General features: G+C 57.5%; 1 protein-coding gene across 2 annotated transcripts in view; it reads left to right on the forward strand.

Annotated features, from left to right (window-relative positions):
* The first annotated feature begins 1,666 nt into the window (after positions 1-1,666).
* LSP1 (lymphocyte specific protein 1) overlaps positions 1,667-22,426 on the forward strand; it is a 48,112-nt gene continuing 27,352 nt past the window's right edge. The window contains exons 1-2 of one of the 2 annotated variants that reach the window (XM_070564407.1): positions 1,667-1,901; positions 8,833-9,072. In XM_070564407.1, coding sequence (XP_070420508.1) covers positions 9,005-9,072 — 68 coding nt within the window. In that variant the 5' untranslated portion in view covers positions 1,667-1,901; positions 8,833-9,004. Of the gene's footprint in view, positions 1,902-8,646; positions 9,073-22,426 lie in introns of those variants that run through there. The other variant, XM_070564406.1, reaches the window with a different exon arrangement.

The raw sequence follows: 22,426 nt of genomic DNA on the forward strand, positions 1-22,426 counted from the left end.
CTCAGACCCCAGACTCTGCCATGGGGGACACTTGCAGGCCATCCTGGATCATGCGGCCGTCCCAGAGTGGCTTGTGCTCAGGGGACAGGGGCTTGCCTGCACTGGGGTCTTTGCTCCCCATGGGGGACTGATGACAGGCCAACCTGGCCCCACGCTGGCCCAGCAGGAGGGCCTGCATCTCCTTTTTGCTCAGCTCCAAGGCTCTAGCCTAACTCACACATCAAGGGACGATGTCCCCCCCCACCCCAGGCCCGGCCAAGGACTGTCACCACAAGGCCACGGTTGTCAGCTTCCTTTGTGAGGGATGATATAGTGACCTGCCAAGGTCCCTCTGCTCAGATCTTTGGTGGGGAATCCAGGGGAGGACAGGCCGCGGCCCCATGATGGAGTGGCTGTCCACCCTGCCCTTGCCCTCAGGAAGTCCAAGCGATTGATCTGCCGGGGGCTGGAGACAGGAAGGACAGCTGCGTCCAGCCTTGGGCTGCCTCAAGGGACTGACCGACGTCAGCCTGCCCTGATGGCCTTCCCCAAGCCCTCCACTGGGGGCCCCGCTCCAGCCCCGGGGGCTGGCTTGTCTTTTGAACAGCTCCCTGCAGGCCCTTGCAACTTGGCGGGCAGGCGACCCTGCAGCTCTGGGCCCAGTCTTGTCAAAGCCCCTGGCCCCGGGCCTGCGGCTCCTGTAGGCAGGGTGCAGGGGACCAAGGGATGGTCCAGGCCGAGGCGTACCCCACACACGGCCGAGAGCGGGCAGGGCAGACAGGGAACCCAAGGAACAGGTTTTGGTGGCCAGGACCCCCAGTGACAGAGGCTGTGCTCACGGTGGACCCAGCAAAGTGAACAGGGCAGCTGTCCAGGGGCCATGCCCACCAGGAAAGGACGGCAAACCTCTCCCGAGGGCAGTGGGGTGGCAGGGACACGGGGGCCAGTTCCCTCAGGCAGGACTTGACTCCATCAAGCTGATTGAGCAGACTCACTATGTGGGGAAATGACCCTTTTTATTAAAAGGCAAGAAAATGTCACAACATTTTCACAAACACAAAATTCTAGATAGGGATTCCGGGGGTGGGGGTCTGTGCAGGGGCAGATGGTTGAAGCACGTAAGTCCACATAGGCCTGGAAAAGCATTGTAATTCCTGGGCGGGATAGCGGGTTTATGGGTGTTGGTCACATTTTCCAATGAATGAATGAGCGAATGAATGAATGAAGTAAGAGGACTGTGCAAACCAAACCAGCAAGCAAACCTCCGACCCAGCGCCGCTCTGGGCCTGGCTCCACCCCTCCACCTCTCTCTGCCACTGGCCTCCCCGGGCCACCCTCGTGTCCACAGCTGGGAGGCTGCATCCACACAGCCACAGAGAGGGCCGAACGGGGCGGTTGGTGGGAAGCAGGTAACCCCACACCTGGCACGTGGTGAAGGCTCTGCATTCTAGAAAGATCTGTGCAGGGTGGAGATTAGGCAGTAAGGAGGCGAGGCTGGAGCGGGGAGAAGGCATAGAAGCCACAGTCATCTGCTGGGAGGGAGGCAGCTGGTGGACGAGAGACATTCACGAGGCAGAGCCCCCAGGACTTGGTGGACCAGGCAGACAGGGCGCCCAGGCCTAGGCCGAGGGGGAAGAGGGAGGTTCCCCAGGGAGGCATCCCAGAGCAGGGGAGGGGCTGACTCTGGGAGGTGAGTTTGGGGACCGTGGAGGTTCCCAGGGAAGAGAGACACAGGCAGCAGGGTGCAGGGGTCCCGGCTGGAGGTGGGGCCTGGGCGTCCTCAGAAGTGAGTGGTGAGCAAAGTCCCGACAACGGGCAGACCAGGCAGAGGAGGCCAACTCTTGCAGTCCCGAGCTGGATGCTGCCCAGGAGGGACCCTGCAGGGAAGGAGGACAGCGCAAGTGCAGGGGCCGCTGCTGGAGGTCAGGGAGGCGCGCGGCCACAGGAAGCCCCAGGGCACCCCTGCTGGGCTGTGGCTGGGACCGGGCTGGGGAGGCAGCCGACTCCAGGGTGGTGGGGCGAGTGGAGAGAGAAGTGGGGAGCACAGAGGGGCCTCTGGAGGCTGAGGAAAGAGGGCTCGGTGGGCGAGGCTAGCTGAGCGTAGGTGGGGGGCGCCGCCGCATGGGCCGGTTTGTGCCCCAGCTCTCTCTGCTCTGCCTGCTGCGAGGCCAAGAGGCAAGGAGCAAACAGCAGCCAGGCCTGGGTCCCCGACAACGTCTTCTCACGAGGGGACCAGGGCTCATGGAGGAACAACGGACTGAGCACGGGGTGGGGGGCGGGTAACAAGTACACAGATGGGCCCAAATGTTCTGGTGTGACAGAGCAAGGAAGTGGGCCAAACCAACAGAAATAGAATAAAATGACTGATGGGGCGGGTCATAAGGGCACAGACACGTACAAGAGACACACGCGGCGTGTCAGTTACACGGACTGAGGCTGCTGTGGGTAGGCGAGAGGACATCTCTGTTTTTAGGAATTAGACGATAAGGTCTTTAGGAGTAGAGGAGCAATCAGGAGAGAGAGACAGGCAGACAGACAGAGACAGAGAGACGGAGAGGAAGCAGAGAGGGTGATGGAGAAAGAGGGAGATAGAGAGACAGAAAGAGGGAGGGAGAGAGAGCAGGCTGACGATGACGCAATGGGCAGGACGCTGATAACAGGTGACGTGTGGTGTTCTTTGTCTCATCTTGAAACTTTTCTGTACTTTTGAAATCATTTCCCCCAAATTAACCTTTTCTTTAAATGTCAAAACAATAAAATTCTTAAGCAATCACAAAAATAGGTGAAGCAGAATCCAGGAAAGAGTGGAGCTGACCGGCGCAGCTCAAGGTGTGGGCAGGCAGGAGCCGAGCCCGAGAGAGGGGCCAGGGCCAGCGGGTGAGGACAGGGGAGCGCAGGCTGAGGGGGCGGAAGGACATGGCACCCTGCTCCCGGGGGTCTTGAGAAGGCTCCGGAGGAGGCCAGAGGGGGTTAAGTGAGTGGGGTCGGGCCAAGGAGACAGGACAGGTTGGGCAAAGGCCAACTTCCAGGTGGTGGAAGAAGGAAGGGGTCAGCGGTCCGTCTGGAAGTGGGTGGAGCTGTGAGGACTAGGATGGGAGTTAGTTCGGGGCTTCCCTGTATCTGTGGGACAGGACTCAGAGGCGGCCTCCCCACCCCCTTTACCTCCACCCTGGCCCAGGGGAAGCCAGAGCAGGGCCAGGGGTTGGGGTAGAGGGGCACAGAGTTCCTTCATGACAGTCGGCCTGCTGGGACCCCCACCCGCAGGGCCTGTGATCCCACAGTGCCTCAGCCTCTCTCCAGCCCAGCCTCACCCTGGTGACCTGTCCAGTCTGTCCTCTCTTTGGTCCTCAAGCAACAGCTCTGTCTGGGCCCAGGCCTGCCTCTGCCCCCGACGACTGACAATCCATGGGCCTCCATGTCTGTTCCTGAGGTCCCCCTTCCTCCCCCCCGACCCCCACTCACTCCTCCTCACAGTGTCTCGACAAGCTGCTGGGCCTCAGCCCGAACCCTCGGCCTCTGAGTCCTTGAAGGCCAGCCTGGGGGGCCTCCCGCCCTGCTGCCCTCTCCTCACTCCAGAGGGAATTTCTGGCAATTCCAGGCTCAGCTCACTGTGGCTGCCCGTTTTCCGGGGAGGAGACCAGGTTAGGTGCAGACGGTACCAGCCACACCCCCACCTCTGGCCCCTAGATCCCCTCTGGGACCTTTCACCCCCCCAGTAACCTGGGTCGTCCTCACCTCAAATCAGAGGCCACAGGGCAGAACCCAACCTCTTCCGCCCACCCCTGCACTGCCCACACCCCAGGGGACACATGTGCTGCACAGCGAGCCCTCCAGACGGCACCTTCGTCATCTGCTCTGCCCTCATCTGTCCCCACTGCCCACCGCTCGGCTCCCGTCTTACCTGACCTCTCAGTGTGTCCACTCAGTGTGGCTGGCTCCCCACCTGGCCCTCCGTCCATCTTCTTCTGGCATCCCTCTGACCTGTCCACCCCCCAGTTCCCTTGTGGACTCCCTGTCCCCATCTGTCCCTAGGCCCTACCCGTGGCTTCCTCCTCACGCTCCTCGTGTGCCCGCGCCAGGACTCCAGGACACATTTCCCAGAGGCCTGTGATCAGGGAGTGGGGTACGGGGCTAACCAGCAAACCCCACAGCCTTCCTCCCAAGGCAGAACACATACAACGCTGGCGACGCCCCGGAGCGATGCACCCCAGGAAGCTGCAGGGAGAGAGGGGAAGCTGCGTGCCGACGTCCCGCCCATCCCCGCTGTGGTGGCGCTCTGATCGCCTCCCTCCCAGCGTCTCTGAGCTTGGCCTGTGACCACACAGCCGCCCTGGATGCCTCGGCTTGGGTTTCCCTCCCCATCCAGAATCCTCTCCCACCCTGACCTGCTCCTGCTTCGTGCCTCTGCTTGCTGGTGGCCCCACCTGGACCCCCAGAGCGCCCAAGGCACCCCAGCTTCTCATTCCCTTGCCCCCGAATCTCGTAGGTCACTGTGACCGGAGCTGGCGGGCCACCCACAACACTGCTTCCCTTTTCTTCCCTGGCACGCACTTGCAGACAGATGAGGCCATGAGACTGAGTTCTTGATGACATTTGTGTCCAGGCCTGGCCGTGGGACCCCAGCCTTCCCATGGTCTCCCCGCCCCTCCCCTGCCTGCTGGATACAAAGGATCAGCCAGGCCTCTGAGGACCTCGGGGAGGAGGAGCCTGGGGTCCCAGGCAGACTACAGAGCCCCTCCCCACCTGCCATGGCCTGAGAATTGGACGGGAGTGGGAACAAGGTTCTCGCAGGGCTCAGATCCTGAGTGTGGGGCTGTTTGTTACAGCAGCTGGTCTCCTTTTCCCTGACTAACACAAGCCCTGTGTCAGTGTCCCGGGGCCTGCTGTGCAAAAGGACCACAGAGGGGGCTTAAGCCACCAGTACTGACTGTCTCCCAGTCCTGGAGGCTGGACGGCCGAGGTCCAGGTGTGGGCAGGGCTGGTCCCTCCTGAGGCCTCTCTCCTTGGTGTGTAGATGCCGTCTCCTCCCTGCGTCCTCACAGGGTCGTCCCTCTGTGAACGTCTGTGTCCTCATCTCCCCTTCTTATAAGGACCCCGGTCACACTGGATTAGGGTCTACCCTAGCAATCTCATTCTGATTGATCATCTACAAAGACCCTATTTCCTAACAAGGTCAGGCTCACGGGTGCTGAGAGTGAGGACCAGAGAACTTTTAGGTGACTCATCTCAGGCCGTCACACTCCCGAGCCCGTCTCTCTCCAGCCTCATGCTTTCTCTCTTCAGATCCTCAGCATCTCTCTCCTGGATCCTCAAAACACTCTCCCCCTGCTCTGTCTGCCTCTCGCTTTGTCCCCCCGTACGACCTGCCGAGGCTTCTTGTGAGCCCCCAGGTCCCTCTGCCCAGCCTTTGCTGATTACCTGGGCACAGCATCCCCCCACCCCAGGTACAGGCCCCCTGCCACCCCTCAGGCCCTGGGACTCCCGTGGCTGACGGGCCCACATGCTGACCGCCCGTGACACTCCCTCCTCCAGCGGCTGACCTGTGCTCAGACCTCTGGAGCCACCCTCCACCCTCCGGCCACCCCCAGCCAGTCGCCAAGTCAGACACGCCTTGTTCTCTTCTGACTTGACCTGTTCCGTGTGTGGACCACTTCCCCATTCCTGACCTCTCCTCCTCGCTCACTCTGCCCACACTCACCCGTCCCCTCCCCAGTGTCACTTGAGAATGTGGTCCTGACACTGCCCTCCCTGGGGCACCTGTCCCACCTGAGTCTTTGAGGCCACCTTGTCCATGGACCCAGCTGCTCCTGGACAGTCTGCCTTGATGTCCCACTGACAGTACAGAGTCAACGCATCCCCTGTGTCCCTCTGCCCCGCCCACCTCACACAGACTCCTCCTGGCCTGCCCCTCGGCACCCTGCAGGGCTCGGCTCAGCGTCTCTGGTGCCGGAACCCTTCCCAGCAAAGCTTGCTCCGCCCTGGCCTCAGACTAGCTCATTGCTTCACTTGGTCATTCGCTGTGTCGCTGGACACTGCACCAGAGTTTGGGGGCGCACGGATGGATGAGACAAGGTCTCTGCCCTCCCCATGCAGCCCGGCCCTAGAGTTTGAGTGAATGACACCAAGGGAAGGAACCAGGGGGTGTCTGTGTCTCGGGGAGACTCAGCTCTCCAGAGGAAGGGCCCCACTCTGTTCAACCTGCCGCCCAGCAGGGCACAGGTGGTCTGGACGGATGCTGGGGGCCCCGAGGGATGCCTTCACCTCACGCATGCCTGCTGGTCCAAGCCAAGTGGAGATTAGGCATGGAGGCAAAGAGCTGGCCCTGAAAGAGGCTTGAGAAGGACCAGCAGCCAGGCTGGCGGGTCCAGGGCGTTTTCCTTTTTAATTTTTTTTTTTAAAGATGCGAGAGATTTGAGCACATAAAATGGGATGAACAGGGGAAGAGAGGCTGGAGGGATGGAAAGAGGGACTGTTCAACAGCAAGATGGCCTGGAACTGGTCGGGGGAGCTGAGCACTGGGGAGAGCGTCCCTCGGGACTCTCCTGGAGAAAGGCGTCTCCTCTCTCTTTGGGGCCTGTTTGCTGGGCACACCATGGGAGGGAGGGATATTAGGGTCCCGGGGTGGCCATAACAATGTCCCACGGACTCGGTGGCTTAAACGGTAGACATTTACTGTCTCCCAGTCCTGAGGCCACAAGTCAGAGATCCAGGTGTCAGCAGGGCCTGTTCCTCCTGAGGCTGCGAGGGAACTTCTGGCCCAGGCCCCTCCTCCAGCTGCTGGTGGTTTCCTGGCCATCTATGGGGTTCCCGACCTCTGCCTTCATGTTCACATGGTGCCCTCCCTGCGTGCGAGTCTGTCTCCAAGTTTCCCCTTTTTACAAGGACACAGTCACACTGGCCTAGGACCCACCCTAGTGACTTCATCTTAACAAATGACATCTGCGCAGACCCTATTTCCAAATGAGGTCTCATTCTGAGATGCTGGGGGTCAGGACTTCAACCTATAAACTTGGGGGGACCCAGTTACACCCCACCAGGAGGTGTCAGGCTGCCTCTGGGCCTCTGAGGACGGGCAGGCAGAGGGCAGACAGGAGCACTCAGGAGGGCCCTGGTGTCCGGCAGAAGCTTGGAGGGTCACAAGCCCTTCTGTCTCAGGGGAGATAAGGAAGGTGTGTGAGCCAGTCAGGCTGGGCCTTCAAGTTTACCCTCAGGTGGGGCCGGCTCCCCTGGCTTTCTCTGGAAATTCTTCGTGGTTTTTGAACAGAGGCCCCACATGTTCATTTTGTACCGGGCCCCGTGAAAGAGGGAGCTGGTCCAGCCTCAGGCAGCGAATGGCAGGTGGGGAGGCAGTGTGTAGAGGGCGCCCAGCCTCCATCTGCTCTCCCCTGTCCCGGCGACACACCTAAGCTTCTCAGCTGTGATGTTGGGGCCGACCTCACCGCAGGCCAGAGGAAGGACCTGAAAGTCAGGTCCACCAGGGGTCACATCTCCTGACGAGGCGCCAGATGGGGCCGGCGAGCTGGAGGGCTTGTGCCCTGGGGACGCTGGCCACGATGCTGAGGCCTGGCCCCCGCTCAGATGGACGTCCAACCACCACATGCATGGTTGGACAGCAAGTGGCCCCTGGGAAACATAGAGGGTACAGAGAAGGCAGCAGGCTGAGATCCCGGAGGGGCAGGGCCCTGTGGGTTCCCCTTGCTCAGGCCTTGCCCCATGGTGGCTGGGGCAGGACCCCTCCCCAAGCCCCCTGTCCCAGGTGAGCGAGAAGCCTCCTTGGCGTATGTGGGCAAGGATGAGAGACCTCACCTTTCCCCAAGCTGGCTTGCCCCTTGGTTGGGCCCCACCCTGATGGGTGAACACTCTGGCGCTCTGCCACCTTCCCCCACCCCCGGGCCTCTCTCCTGCCCCCTTTTCCTCAGGGCCCCCTCCAAGTCCCTCTGGTTGGATTTCTCAGGCTCACAGAGGGCCAAGGCTGAGCAAGATGGCCCAGGTCTCCCTTCCCTTCTTGTGGGCCCAGGAGTCAGCCCATGTCTTGCCAGGGAAGTGTCCTCCACCTCGACGGCCCAATGGCAAACGGCACACGGCCCAAGGCCCCTCGGCTTCGGGATCCAGCCCCCACAACCGCCCATCAGCCCTCACTGATTTCTGAGCCTCTGGTCTGGCCACACTCAGCAGCCGAGGACTATAAAGGGTGGAAACAGCCTCGATCCATCCCCTCTGTTTTGCTGGTGCCTCCCAGGGGAGTTCCTCAGCCCCCTGTCCCCCAGGGCCTGGTGACACTCACCGTCAGCGTGGTCAGTTCCTAGCTCTCCGAGCATGGGGGTGAGGGAGGCAGAGTCGAGGGGCAGAGGAAGGGGCTGCAGAGAGACCAAGGGTGCCCAGCAATTGGGGAGAGTAAAGGAAGCATGGAGACAAGACTCGCTTACAGGACGCGGGGCATTTCACACAGGGCCCCAGAAGCTGCCTGGGGAGCACAGACCGGACAGGGGTGCTTGAGAACGTGGCCCCAAGGCCTGCAATGAGGGTGCATCCGTGCTCTGTGACGCACCCAGAAGGTCTCCATCCAGAGACGTGGAGATGCTTAACACGGAGGCACGGGGGACAGCCTCAGAGAGCAGACAGACTCAGAGAGCAGCCAGCACAAAAGAACCTGGAGGCCAGGCCTGCGGGGGCACCCAGGCAGTGTGGGGTCTCCTGTGCAGGCGCCAGGACTCCAGACCATGTGCCGGCCCCCGCGCCCCGGCTCTGCCGTCACACGGTCCCTCTCTGTCACTCCAGTCCCTGTAACTCGACTTGCTTAACGCTTCCTGATGGCTGGGGTTGTTTTTTTTTTCTCTCCTCTTGCACCAACAGATTAAAAAACAACACCCCAACCTAAGCCCCAATATGTTCCAAACCTCAACCTGCAGGCGGAAGGGGGAAGTGAAACCCGGCTGGGGGTGGGGGCTCCGGCCCGCCGCCCGCCCAAGGAAGCGCTGAGCGGCCGCACACACGCACAGCCGAAATCGGCCCAGACGCTAGGCCGATGGCGGAGGCTCCGAGCCACCCCGACTCTGAGGAGCAGGAAGAGCTGCTGGTGGAAGAAGCCACGGGGTAGGTGCCCGTGGGGGAGGCCTCGTGCTTCGCGGTGGTCTGTTCCCAGGGAGCAGGAGTCTTTGTTTGCGTTTATACGAGGGTAACGCTTAACCCAGAGCCAATGGCGCCAAGGGGGACTTGGGTGGCACACAGGCTGCAAGGCGCCTTCCTGGGACCCTGTGTCACCACACGGAGGGGTGGGCGCCTCTTCCGTCTGCCTCTGCAGCTGGGCCTCACTGGGAGAGGCTGGGTTCTTCTCCAGCTGGTGGGATGATAACCCAGGACAAGGAGGGCTGGACACCGGATGCAGGGCCCCAGGACGTGGCCTGCATAGCTGGGGAGGAGCCCAGGCCTCGGGCAGGCAGGGCTGAAGCTGCGAGGACTGGAGGGGGGGTGCCCTGGGCCAGGAAGCCTGGCTGAGAGGGACTGCTCGGCCTTGGGACTCTTGAAGCCCGAGCTCGAGGCCCTGCTGGGCTGCCTCCCCTAGACTGCCCCTCCCATGGTGATGGAGGAGCCCGAGGATGCCCAGCAGGTGCCTGTTCTGAGTACCAGAAGGCGCTTTCGGTTGGGGATGGGATGTGAGGGGGACATGGGCAGGTGCTGCGTGTGGGTTGCCAGCAAAAAGGACCACCCGTGCCACCACAGCCAGAGCTGGGCAGAGAGACCCTGCAGGCCCAGGCCTGCTCGGGAGGCAGCTGTGCTCCATGGAGTGCTGGGCGCCTGGCCTGTGGGGAGGCAGAGGAGAAGGGTCCCTGGCTGGGGAAACGCTGTCGGCAGGCGGCATCCAAGCTGAGCTGGGGGTGGGGTGGGTTCTGACTGCCCAGGGTGCAGGTGCCAGAAGTGGTGGGTGTAGTTGGGTCTTGGGGACAGGCGAGGCTTCGAGGGGCAAACGGATGTTCTAACAGTCAGGGGTTGGGGAGCCATGTGGGGATGGAGACCACTGGCCCAGAAGGGGAACAGTGGGGCTGCTGCCCAGGCCAGCAGAAGGCAAGGACCAGGAGCCCCCGGCTGGAGCAAGAGGGGATGAGATGCCCAGAGCCAGAAGGATAGAGACGGAGCCACCAAGGGCAGGGAGGGGAGGGGACGGGAGGGTTGTATGGTCACCAGGGCCCCACAACCTCAGGGATGACTTGCAAAGTGCATTTGGACCCTGGCTCTTCTTCTGGAGGCTGGTGGCAGCCATACCTGATCCTGCGATGACGCCTTTATTGATAACGAGAGAAATGTCTGCTGTGTGTGTGCGTGTGTGAGCATGCGTGTGCATGTGCGCGTGGGGGAGGGAGGTGGATGGTCACCTTCTCCTTGCCGAATCCCCTATGGGGCCCTGGTGTGGGCCCGGGAGCTGGGCTGCTGGGGAGGCTGAGCACGGCTAGGCAGGCTGGGGTCTGAGTCCGGGTCAGGGTGTGTGTGCCAGGCCGGAGCAATGGCAGCCATGTTGCCCCTCAAGGGGTTGGATGGGACCCGTCGCCCAGCATGAGCTCATGAGGGCCGAGGAGGGATGAGAGGCCACGGCCCAGTCTGTGTGCCCCTTGGGGATCGTCACGTCCCTGGGGAGGCAGGTTGCTCTGTGCACAGAGCAGGCAACTAGGGACAGCTGTGTCCCTGCTCAGAAATGACTCCTCACGTCAGCGCCGTCCAGGCCCTGGGCTTCCCATGCTCCTCTAGCTGCTTCATGCCCATAGAAGGGCACAGCTTGAGCAGCCTGGTCGGGCACCCCCGCCTCCCTCCTTGGCCCCATCCTTGACCTCCGCTCCCAGCTGTCGCACATGCCGAGGAGAGGGAGAGGTTGGGGGAGCAGGGCACGGCCATGGCAGCAGGGGCCCAGGCGGGTGGGCGGTGGGCCGGCGCTCGGCCGACCCCTGGGTGTCTTGGTGCCTGTCCCAGGGCCGGGCTGCACCTGTGCAGGGTCTGTCAGGAGCTCGGGCAGGAGAGCTGGCCGGACACAGCCTCAGCCCCTGGAGCCTGGGTGTCCCGCGGACGTCACCCCCCGACCCGCCCATGCGGTGCGTGACACCGACCTTTCAGAATGAAACTGAGACCTCGGGCCGGGTGGGGTTTTCATTTCAGAAGGTGACTCAGGGAACCGGGGATTTTCCTGTCCAGGGTGAGTGAGAAGTCCCCGACGCCCAGGGAGAGACCTGCGGCCTGGGAAGCCCCCAGCCAGGAGCCCCGAGGAAGGCCAGGGCTCGGCAGAGTCGGCAGTGGCTGGAGGAGAGCAGGCGAGAACTGCCCCCCGGTCCCCACATGCTGCCCACGGAGCAGGGGACGTCAGGGTCTCAGGACATCACCCCCCATGCTGGGCCCAGGGCAGCCTCTGCCCCTCCAACTGGGCAAGTGCACCAACCCCTCTGATTGCTCCAGGACGGGGCCACCTCCCTCAGACTGCCCCAGGATTGGGCCAACACCCTCACATTGGGCCCTAGGATGGGATTGTCCCCAAACAACAGGCTCTCGACAGGCCTTGGTTCCCCTCTCCGCCCATGTGCAGGCTGGGCTGCACCCCCTCCCTCCCTCAGGGTTGGGGTGCTCTCTCCTTGCCTGACTGCCCAGCTGTGGGATCCCACAGAGTGGGGCCAGGGCCATGAGTTCTGGCACGTCTCTGTGGGGCTTCTCTGGTAGAGGTGAGACGTGGCCCCATCCGCAGTCTTTCCCCCGTGGGGAGCAACGGGCCTCGGACCCCAAGGGGCGGTGGGGCAGAGCCCCCACCCAATGCACTGAGGTGGAGGACGCCCTCAGGGAGCCCGAGTTCCACATGTCCAAATCCTGGACCCCCAACTCCTTGGAGGGCCCATGTGCACCCTGACCCTCACCAGGGCCAGACCCGGCTGGGCTGGGTCCTCCCTGTGCCCCCACCCACTTGACAGAAGTCCTGCTGCTCCACCTGCAGATGGGCTTGCCCTGCTCCCTTGGGCCTCGCCCCTGCCACAGCCCAGCCCCCTCCCGCCCCACTGGTTGATGGGGATGACCTCACTCGGTGGTCTCCATGCCCCAGCCCTCCACACTCTTTCTCCGTGAAGACATTGGACTGTGTCCTCCCATGCATGGGACCATTCACCACCAAGTGGCAAGGCCACACCCCCAGGCGTCCACTCCAGTCCTGCCCCAGCCACATAGATCTCACTTCCCCACAATGGTCTGGCATTCCCAGCTCTTCCCAGTCCTAGAAGGTGCCAGAATCACTGCAGGCTTTGCATAGACCTTTCCCAGCCCGCCCCAGCCACCCCGCCCCCTCTCCAGTCTTCCTAACCCTCGTCTAGCCCACCCAAGATGGCCACTGCCTTGGGCTCCCTTAGCATCTGCTGCTGCCCATCGTTAGAGCCGGTCCTGGATGACTCCCGGTGCTGCCCTGAACCCTCACCCCATGCAGACTCCTGGCTCTGGAAGTGCTGCGTGCTCTGTCCTGCTCCCTGCCACTCAGCAGCCTAATTTTACCAGGGCACTTCTTCCTGTCTTTCTTCTTTAATCATGTATTCCTGTTGCTAATTTCATGTCAATTCCCTGATTTTAAAATGAATAAATCATTTTCTTAAAAAAAAAAACAAAAGGTCGTGCCCTGGTCCTGCCCTCCCCCCGGGAGAGGCTTGGCTACTCCGACCTTGGAGGACCCTGATTGGTCAGGAGTCGGGTGAGCGGTCATCTCCTGTCCCCAGGCCTCTAACTGCCCCCTCGGCTGCCGGGCAGGGCATGGCCCCGGTCACAGGAGGTTCAGGGACACTGCCTCAACTGCTTCTCCGTGTGCCCAGCTAAGAGGGGAGAAAGGCAGGGACCACCTGCGGGTCTACCCCGGGCAGGGTCTCTTTCTGGCCTCCTGACCCTGCAGACCCTTGGCCTTGTCCTCTGGGCTCCAGGGTCTTCAAGAGAGAGGCCCCAGGTCCCTGCCGGGCTGTGGGCAGCTGGGGAAAGGCCAAGCCAGCCTGGAGGCCTTGGGCGCCCTGAGAACCCTCATCCTCCTGTCCCCCTGAGAGAGCTGACGGTGGGAGGAGCCTGTGGCATGGGAGGGGTGGGACCCCACGGGTTGGAACCCCCCTGCAGCCAGGCTCCTGGGTGGCCCTCCCACACATTTGCCTTCCCAGCAGGGCCAGACTCCACCTGGTACTGCCAGGGCACTCAGCCCGGAGCAGCGGGCAGTGCCAGAGGCCACTCAGGAGGGAGGGCGGACGCGGGCAGAGTCGGGCCCTGGCCCCAGCCAGCAGCAGGCTGTTAGGGTGGAGGAATTAGGGGGCCGCACCCAGGGTCCAGACCTGAAGGCGGCAGTCAGAGCTGGGTCAGGCCTCAGGATCCCCCTGGGGCCTCCTTTTCTCCTCCCCCCAGGTCAGGGGTCTCTGGCGCCCGGAAATGTCCCAGGGGAGGGGGAGGCTGAGCTCAGCCCAGATGATGGATGCCTTCCTCTTGGCCGAGGTCGCCGGCTTCCTCCCGCCTTGCATCTGGACCCTCTCACGGTCCCTCGTTGGGTGGGGGAGAGGGAGAGGAAGCCTCACACACACTCGGGGTATCGCAGACCCCCACCCCTGCTGGCTGGGGAAGCTGGAAATCCTTCCCCTCACCCCCACTCCCTGCCTGGTCCCCAAACGCCTCCTCACAAAACAATCCTAGAGCCACCTGGGGCAGAGCCAGGAGGGTCTCAGGGACCAGGAGCAGGCAGCGGCTTCTCTCTCCTCCACAATGCACTCCTCCGCCTGCCTCCACCTCAGTTTCCCTCAGAGGGTGCCAGAGCACTGGGTGAGCCCTCAGTTGGGAAGATGAGGGTCCTGGCAGCAGGAAGAGGCCCCTCGGAGTCCTCGGTCGGCAGGAGTGGGGCCGTGAACATCGGCTTCACTCTCCTGGGCTCTGGGCTCTGAGCGTCGGGGGAGGAGGAGGATGGGGTACAGAGACCCAGGGGGCATGTCCAACCTCGGCGGCTGATGCCCAGACTAACACTTTCTGGGGTGAGCAAGCCCCGCCCCCGAGGCCTCAGTTTCCCCTTCTGCAAGGTTGGAGTCAGTCATAGCTACTCTGACTGCACGTCACTCCACCGTGCCAGCCTTCACCGAACTCACACCCAGGTTCTCATTGTACAGCCCCGGGAAGCAGGTTCCAGGACGTCCTGTCTCACAGGGAGAAACCGAGGCTTAAAAGTGCTGAAGGTTCTACCCGAGGGCAGCCGTCTTGAGTGACCGGGAGCCAGGCCTGGAGGGGTGCAGGCGGCATTGGCTTAGAGCAGATGCTTCCCAACACTGCTTCCCAGCAGAGACCCGCCCTGGGGAGCTGTGGCCCCATGGGCTCAAGGTTGGGGTGCTGGGGCCCTGGCAGGGCCTCAGGGGGACACAGGGGTGGCTGGGCTGCCCCTCATAGGTGTTTGATAACCCCACACAGAGCTGCCAACGCTCTGCACCCGGAGGTTCTCGCAACACGGGGGCAGCACTTCCCGAGGTCCACCCAGAAGAGGGCCAAGCTCAGAAGACACCCCCAGGGACCTCCCCAAAAAGCAGAAATGGGACGTGGCACTTCCAGAATGAGCTGGTTCTTTCCAGAGGCGTCTAGAAAGGAACCCTCAGCTTCTCTCCCAGCCCAGCTCCATCCAGTTCCCAGCCCCCAGCCCTTTCACATCAGGGAATCCTCTTTCCAGGGACTTCTAACTGACTTCTCTTCTCGAGACTGGGGACCTGGCACCACAAGGCAACTAGCAAGGGCAGTTCCCAGACCTCTCCTGACTCTCAGTGCCCTGAGGCAGAGAGAATCAGGCCCTCTCCTCCCAGGATGAGTTGGGACTGAGAGGCGAAAATGCGGCTTGGGAGTACGCGGCCAGGGGGCAGCCCAGCCAAAGGGGAATCCAGACGGGAGAAGCCAGCCCAGCGCCCGTCCCTCCCCCACACCCACGAGGCTGGAGAGAGGGGGTTGGGGGACCCGTGTGGGGTGTGGGGTTTGTGGAAGATTAGGGGATTGGGAAAGTCAAGCCTCCTAACCCTGCCCGGCCAGCACAGCCCTGCGGTGCCAGACACAGACAGATAAGCGGTGGGTGGAGGGAAGCCCCTGGCCCTGTCCTGGGGCCAGGCCAGTCCTGTCCAAACTCGGTCTGCTAACTGCCTGCAAGCTGGGAAGTTGGGAGTTGGTGGGGTGGGGGAGGAAGCACTGTCTGGTCCCACTGGCTGGCAGGGAGGGGCTGTCTGGAAACCCAGGGAATGTCTGTGCCCCCCTCCAAGGCGCTTACCTCCCCCTGCAGGAGTGGGAGGGCCTCAGGCCTCTGGCCATGAGCCTGGAGCAAGGGCAGCTCTGTGGGGGGGCATGCAGAGGGCAGCAGGGACAGTTAGTTGGGGGTGAGGGGTGACAGTAATAGTGGGGGGTAGCGGTGGGGGGTTTCTACACCCACTTCCCCTCACAGAGTCTTGGCTTCCCCAGCTGCCACAGGGGCTGTGGGTGAGGACAGGGAGAGGGGGGCTGCCCTGCTCCAGCCCTGGTAGGTGGGATCTCAGATGCTGCTCCTTCCTGCTAAGGGGAGAACACAGCCCCCTCATTCCACCCGTGTCTGCGCCCCTCCTTCCTAGATGCAAACTGCTCTTTGACGGTTTCACTTCTGAGGTAACTCAAGGCTGCCTTCTCCTCTTCCTTTTGAGGGTATCCTCCCCTCAAAAGAGAAATGGGACTTGGGACGGATGGATCTAGCCCACTGATTCCAGAGGACTCTAGAAAGAAGCCTTCAGCCTTTCTCTTGGTCCTAGCCCCACCCCAAATCCCAGCTTCATCAGTACCCCCACCACACTGCCACCCCGGCTCTCTCCCTTTGCTGGATTGAGGTACACACAAGACAGATGGATGCTCAGAGCATTTGGAGGCTGCCTTCTCTGACGTCAGAGACATTTCTCTACCCAGAGTCACCCAGGAGCCACTGGGGCTACCAGCCCTCTCACTGTTCATTGCACCTTTCATTGGATACTCCTGTGAGCGTATATTTGTGTGTGTGTGTGTGTGTGTGTGTGTGTTGTGGTGGTGATAAGAATGTCTGAACAAGAGGATAGAACCCTACTTCTCCAGCTCCTATTTAGGTTCTGTTGGGGCACTGAGCTTACTGGGCCATGAGGATCTTTTCTCTTCTCTTCTTAGGCCACAAGTTAATGAACCATGTGTTAGTCACAGAAAAAAGAAAAGAAAAAAACTCAATAATGGAGAATAAAATGAATGAATAAATTAACAAATGAATGAAAGGAAAGGTAGATGAAGAAAGGTAGGAAGTAGGGACAACTGAATGGAAGGATAGATAATGCATAGATGATGGGTGGATAGATGGCTGGATGATGAGTGGATGGATGGATAGGTGGATGGATGGATGAGTGAATGCATGTTGGATGGATGGCTTTCTAGATGGATGGATGCTGAGTGAATGGGTGGATGGATGGAGGAATGGATGGAAAGCTGATGGATGGAAGATGGTGGATGGCTGGCTGGTGGATGGAATATGGTGGATGAATGAGTGGATAGATAAATGATGGATGGATGATGGGTAGATAGATGGATGGGTGGATGGATGGATGGATGGATGAATGGGTGGATGGATGGATGGACAGAAGAACGTATATACATCTATTTAGATGGGTGGATAGATGATAGATGGCTGATGGGTGGATGGATGATAGATGGGTGATGAGCAGATGGGTGGATGGATGGATGGATGGGTGGGTGGTTGGATGGGTGCGTGGATAGATGGGTGGATGGATGAGTGGTTGGATGGATGGACAGGAGAACATGTGTATATCTATTTGGATGGATGGATGGATGGATGAAGCGTGGATGGATGATGGATGATGAATGCATGGATGATGAATGGATGGATAGATGTATGGATAAGTGGTGGGTGGATGGATGGGTGAGTGGATGGCTGAATGGATATATGGACAGAAAAACATATGCATGTCTATTTGAATGCATGGATGGATGTGTGAATGGATGGATAGATGAATGGATGGATGGGTAGATGAATTAGATGAACTTGTAAGTGGATTTGTGGATGGATGGATGGGTGTATGGTTGGATGAATGGATGGTGAGTGGATGGATGGATGGATAGACAATGGGTGGGTGGATGGATAATGGATGGATGGTTGCATGAATGGATGGATGGATGGATGATGGATGGGTGGAAGGCGGATGGATCGTGAGTGGGTGGATGAATAAATGGATGGATGATGGGTGGATGGATGGCTGGATGAATGGATGAATGAGTGGATGACTATGACAGAAGAAACATATGTGTACCTTTTTGGATGGATGGATGGATGTGTGAATGGATGGAAAGAGAAATGAGTGGGTAATGGGTAGATGATGGGTGAATGGATGGATGAATGGGTGGGTGAGTGGATGGATGAGTGGATGGATAAGTGAATGGATGGGTGATGGATGGATGAAGGATTGATGTTGGGTGGGTGGATGGATAAAAGATGGATGGATGGGTGGGTGGGTGGACGGGCAGATGGATAGATGGACAGAAGAACATATATATGTCTATTTGGATGGATGGATGTGTAAATGGACGGATAGATAAATGAGTGGATAATGGGTGTATGATGGATGGATAGATGAGTGAATGGGTAGGTGGATGGATGGATGAATGGATGGATGATGGATGGACAGATAGATGAATGGATGGATGATGGATGATTGGATTATAAATGGATGGATAGATGATAGGTGGGTGGAGGGTGGATGGATGGTGACTGGGTGGATGAATGAATGGGTGGATGGATGGATGAATGAATGGATGAATGAGTGGATGGGGAGATGATGGGTGGATGGATGGATGGATAGATGGACAAAAGAACATATGTATGTCTTTTTGGACGGATGGATGGATATGTGAATGGATGGATAGATAAATGAGTGGATAATGGGTGGATGATCCATGGATAGATGGATGAATGGGTGCATGGATGGATGGATGGGTAAGTGAATGGATGGATGAATGGATGGATGATGGTTGATGGGTGGATGGATGGATAGATTCCGGATGAATGAATAGACAGATGATGGGTGGGTGGATGGATGGATGGATGGATGAATGATGGCTTGCAGGATGCGTGGGTGGATGAATGATAGATTGATGGATGAGTGGGTGGATGGGTGGATGGATAAATGGACAGAAGAACATATGTATGTCTATTTGGATAGATGGATGTGTAAATGGATGGATAGATGAATGAGTGGATAATGGGTGGATGATGGGTGGATGGGTGGGTGAATGGGTGGGTGGATGGATGAGTGGATGAATGATGGCTGGCTGGCTCCCTGGCTAGATGGATGGATGGATGAGTAGATGGATGAATGGATGAATGGGTGGATAATGAGTGGATGAATATATGAACGGGTGGGTGGATGGATGGATAAATCGAAGGATAGATGATGGGTGGATGAATGGATAATGGATGGATGGGTGGATGGATGGATGAATGGATGGATGGGTGGATGACGGGTGGGTAGATGGATGGTGGCTGGTTGGATGAATGAATGCATGGATGAATGGGTGGATGGATGGACTAATGATGGATAGATGGATGGATGGGTGGATGGAGGACGGATGGATGATGAGTGGATGGATGGATGGATAGATGGATGGATGGGTGGATGGATAAATGATGGATGGATGATATGTGTATTATGGGTGGATGGACACATGAATGGTTGGGTGGATGGAGGGATGGATGGATGGGTGGATGGATGGATGGATATGGATGAACAAAAGAACATATGTATCTCTATTTGGAAGGGCAGGTGGATGGATGGATGGATGGATGGATGGGTGGATGATGGATGGATGATGGGTGGGTGGATGGGTAGATGGATAGATAGACATAAGAAGATATGTATGTCTATTTGGATGGACAGATGCATGGGAGCATGAATTGATGAATGATGGATGGATGATGGATGGATGGGTGGATCGGTGGATGAATGAACAGAAGAACATACATATGTCTACTTGGATTGATGGATGGGCAGATGGGCAGGTGGATGGGAAGACAAAAGAACATATGTGTCTCTTTTCAGATGATGTTGGATGGATGGATAGATGGATGGGTGGGTGGATGGATGGATGGATAGAGGGATAGATGAATGACTAGAAGGATTGGGGGTGGACACATGGAATGGAAGTATGAGTGGGTAGATGAATGATGGATGGATGGATGGATGATGGATGGATAGATATATGGATGGGTAGATGGATGGGTAGGTGGATAGATGGATGTGTGGGTAGATGGACACATGGAGTAAAAGTATGGATGGATGGATGGATGGATGGATGGAAGGGTGGGTGCATGAATTGATGAATAATGGATGGATGACAGATGGGTGGGTGGATGGATGGATAGAGAGACGGATGAATGAATAGAAGGATTGGGGGTGGACACATGGAATGGAAGTATGAATGGGTGGATGGATGATGGATGGATGGGTAGGTGGATAGATGGATGTGTGGGTAGATGGACACATGGAGTAAAAGTATGGATGAAAGGGTGGATGGGTAGATGGATGGATAAATAACTGGACAGATAAATAGAAGGTTCTCAAGACAGGTAGACGTATGGATGGATGTGGATAGAAATTTAGATGAACAGGTAAGGTAAGCAAATATAGAAAGAGACAGATGAACGCAAGCATAGATAGATAGTGAGTAAATAGACGTGAGGCTTGATGCTGGATGAACTATTGAAGAGATATCTTGGTGAACAGCACACCTAAATCAGGAATTATGCATTCACTGTCCTCTCTTCCCAGGACACTTTCTCCCACTGATGTATATAGCTGTCATTTTTCTCAAGAGACTTTGCAAACGAGGAAAGCCTTATTCCTTCTTTTGAGGTTTTCTTTAACTATCATATATAAAACATCAATCTCCTCCAGAACTCTATGTCCTCTTACCCTGAATTATATTTTGTATAGAATTTACCATCATCTGATTTATTACAGTATATATTTACTTGGGGTTTTTTTGCTCCCACTTAAATGTCATCCTTTTGAGAGCAGGGACTTTGTAAATGCTGAATCCCCAGCACCTAAAAAGTTAATACAGTAACTGTTCAATAAATTTGTTGGAAAATACGTGACTAGATGGATGAATATATGAAGATAAATGGAGAGATGAATGAACGAACTGTTGGTCGGATGAGAGATGGATGAGTAAATGGATGGATGAAAATAATAGTAACTAATATTTCTTGAAGGTTTACTATGTTCCAGCAATTATTCTAAGTATTTACTCATTTGGATGGCTTAATGGGCAAAATGATGGTAAATATGTATGTGGAAGGACAAACACGTATTTAGGCACAACTGGATGCATGAGGGGAAGATGGGTGGACATATGGGTAGATGGACAGACAGATATATGAATGGATCTGTGAATGGGATGGATAAATACTAAAATATTTGGAGAGATGAATGAAAGCAGAGATGGAAGAATATCTGGAGAGATAGAAAGATGTATTAAACAACAAACAGATAGTTCACTGGTTGGGTCACTGGGCAAATAGATATACAAATAGACGGTTAGTATATAGGTAAAGTAATTAACATACATTGAGTGGTTATTCTATTCCAAATGGATGCATGGCTAGCTGAATGTTTCTTCTAAGTGTTTTGTATGTATTAAGCCATTTAGATAGATGGATGGACGGATGGATGGATGAGTGGGTGGGTAGATGGATAGGTGGATGGATACTTGCTCATGAAGAAATGCAAAGGCGGGGGCGGGACATGGATATATATGTATTGATGGATGCTTGAATGGATCAATGGAAGGATATGCTGTGTTTATATGGATAATTGAAACAATAGATATATTGAGAAATTGATGGATTGATAAATGATACATGGAAAGACATACAGATATATTTATATAAAGATAGCTATACAAAGAGGATGGATGGATGGAGGGATGATGATCTGAGGATAGATGTATGGATGGGTGGATAATGGATGGGTGAATGGATGGATGGATGGATGGATGGATGGATGGATGGATACATGAGTGGATGGACAAATAATGGTAGAGTTGACGTCAAATACTCTGCCCTATTGTCCCTGTTTGGCCATGCCCTAGTTGTAAAACTAGGAATCCTGGTCACTGCATTTAAAGATCTATTCTTGCCACCTCCCACCCATCAGCATTTCTGACAGATAACTATGCAATTCTAAGTTCTTAGTGACAGGAAACTCCCACCATCCCAAGGTAGCCCTCTTCCCTGTGGAAATACTTGTCCTTATTTTGAACCAAAATATGCCTCAGCGCGTTTCATTCCTGGCTATCTGTGACTGGGATCCCAGAACTAAAAGCAAGAGGCAAGAAGGAGATGGGCAGGTTGAGATGGAAAGGAAGCACCAGCTTACTTCCGCTAGGTGATCTGCTGAATGTCTGGCTCACCCTGAGGTCCAGCCATGTGGCCCCCATCTCCTCCTCCTTATTCCACCAGAGTCCTGAGGTCCCCACAGCTCTGGCTGGATGCTGCGGATGGGCAGTGGGTACAGTTCCCTCTGTGGCACACCAGCATTCTCTGGCTCCTCCTGGGTTGTGCTGGGGGAAGGGAGATGCTGTGGGCCCCCTGCAGGGCTGGCCATGGGACCCAGATGACGTGTGTGCAGGGGTGAATCTGAACCAGACTTTCTGACCCTGGCCAGCCACCACCTGAGTCACCGCAGACCAGATCTCCAGGCCCACATGGAGTTTTTCCGACTGTTGCTGACACTTTCAACACCTGCTGTCTTCACACAGTGATTCATTTGTGCGTCTGTTCCCTCGTCTGTCTGATCCTGACCTCACCCTTTGTCCACTCACACATCCCCCAGGTGCTCCCGGCCCTGAGCGCCTGGCCCAGCCAGAAGTCAGACTGGCTTGGGAATCACGACAAGCCATTCCTCTGTGGCTGTGGGGATGGAGGGCAGCAGCACAGGCCGCAGCTCACAGGCACACGGCCTCTCCAGGCCAGGGCTGGGGGGGGCAGCAGTTGGCAGATGAGGCTTGTGCTTCTGGCTCTGCCAGGCCCCAGCTCTGTGATCTTGGATCTCAGTTTCCCCGTCTGGGACATGCGGATGTGGCGTCTGCCTCTCGGGGCGGTCGTGAGCGTTGGTGAGCTGGGAGACCCACTGGATGTAAGACCACTCGGCACGGAGCTGGCCCCCCGCGACTCGCCGTGAATGTGAGTCCCGGCCCAGTCACTAGCCACGAGTGTTCTCAAGTGAGTCATGGGGACTAAGCCCAACCAGAGAAACAGAGGGCTGGGCTGCTTTTCCTCGGGCCTTGGCCAGAGGACAGGGGCAAGGGGCCCAGCTGGCTAGGGCACTGTGCTGACCTTGTGCCCACCGGTCACTCCTTGGGAGCATGGCTCCGGGATACCAAACGGCAGAGGCTGTGT

The sequence above is a fragment of the Equus przewalskii genome, chromosome 11, assembly GCF_037783145.1.
Source record: "Equus przewalskii isolate Varuska chromosome 11, EquPr2, whole genome shotgun sequence".
Lineage (NCBI taxonomy): Eukaryota > Metazoa > Chordata > Mammalia > Perissodactyla > Equidae > Equus > Equus przewalskii.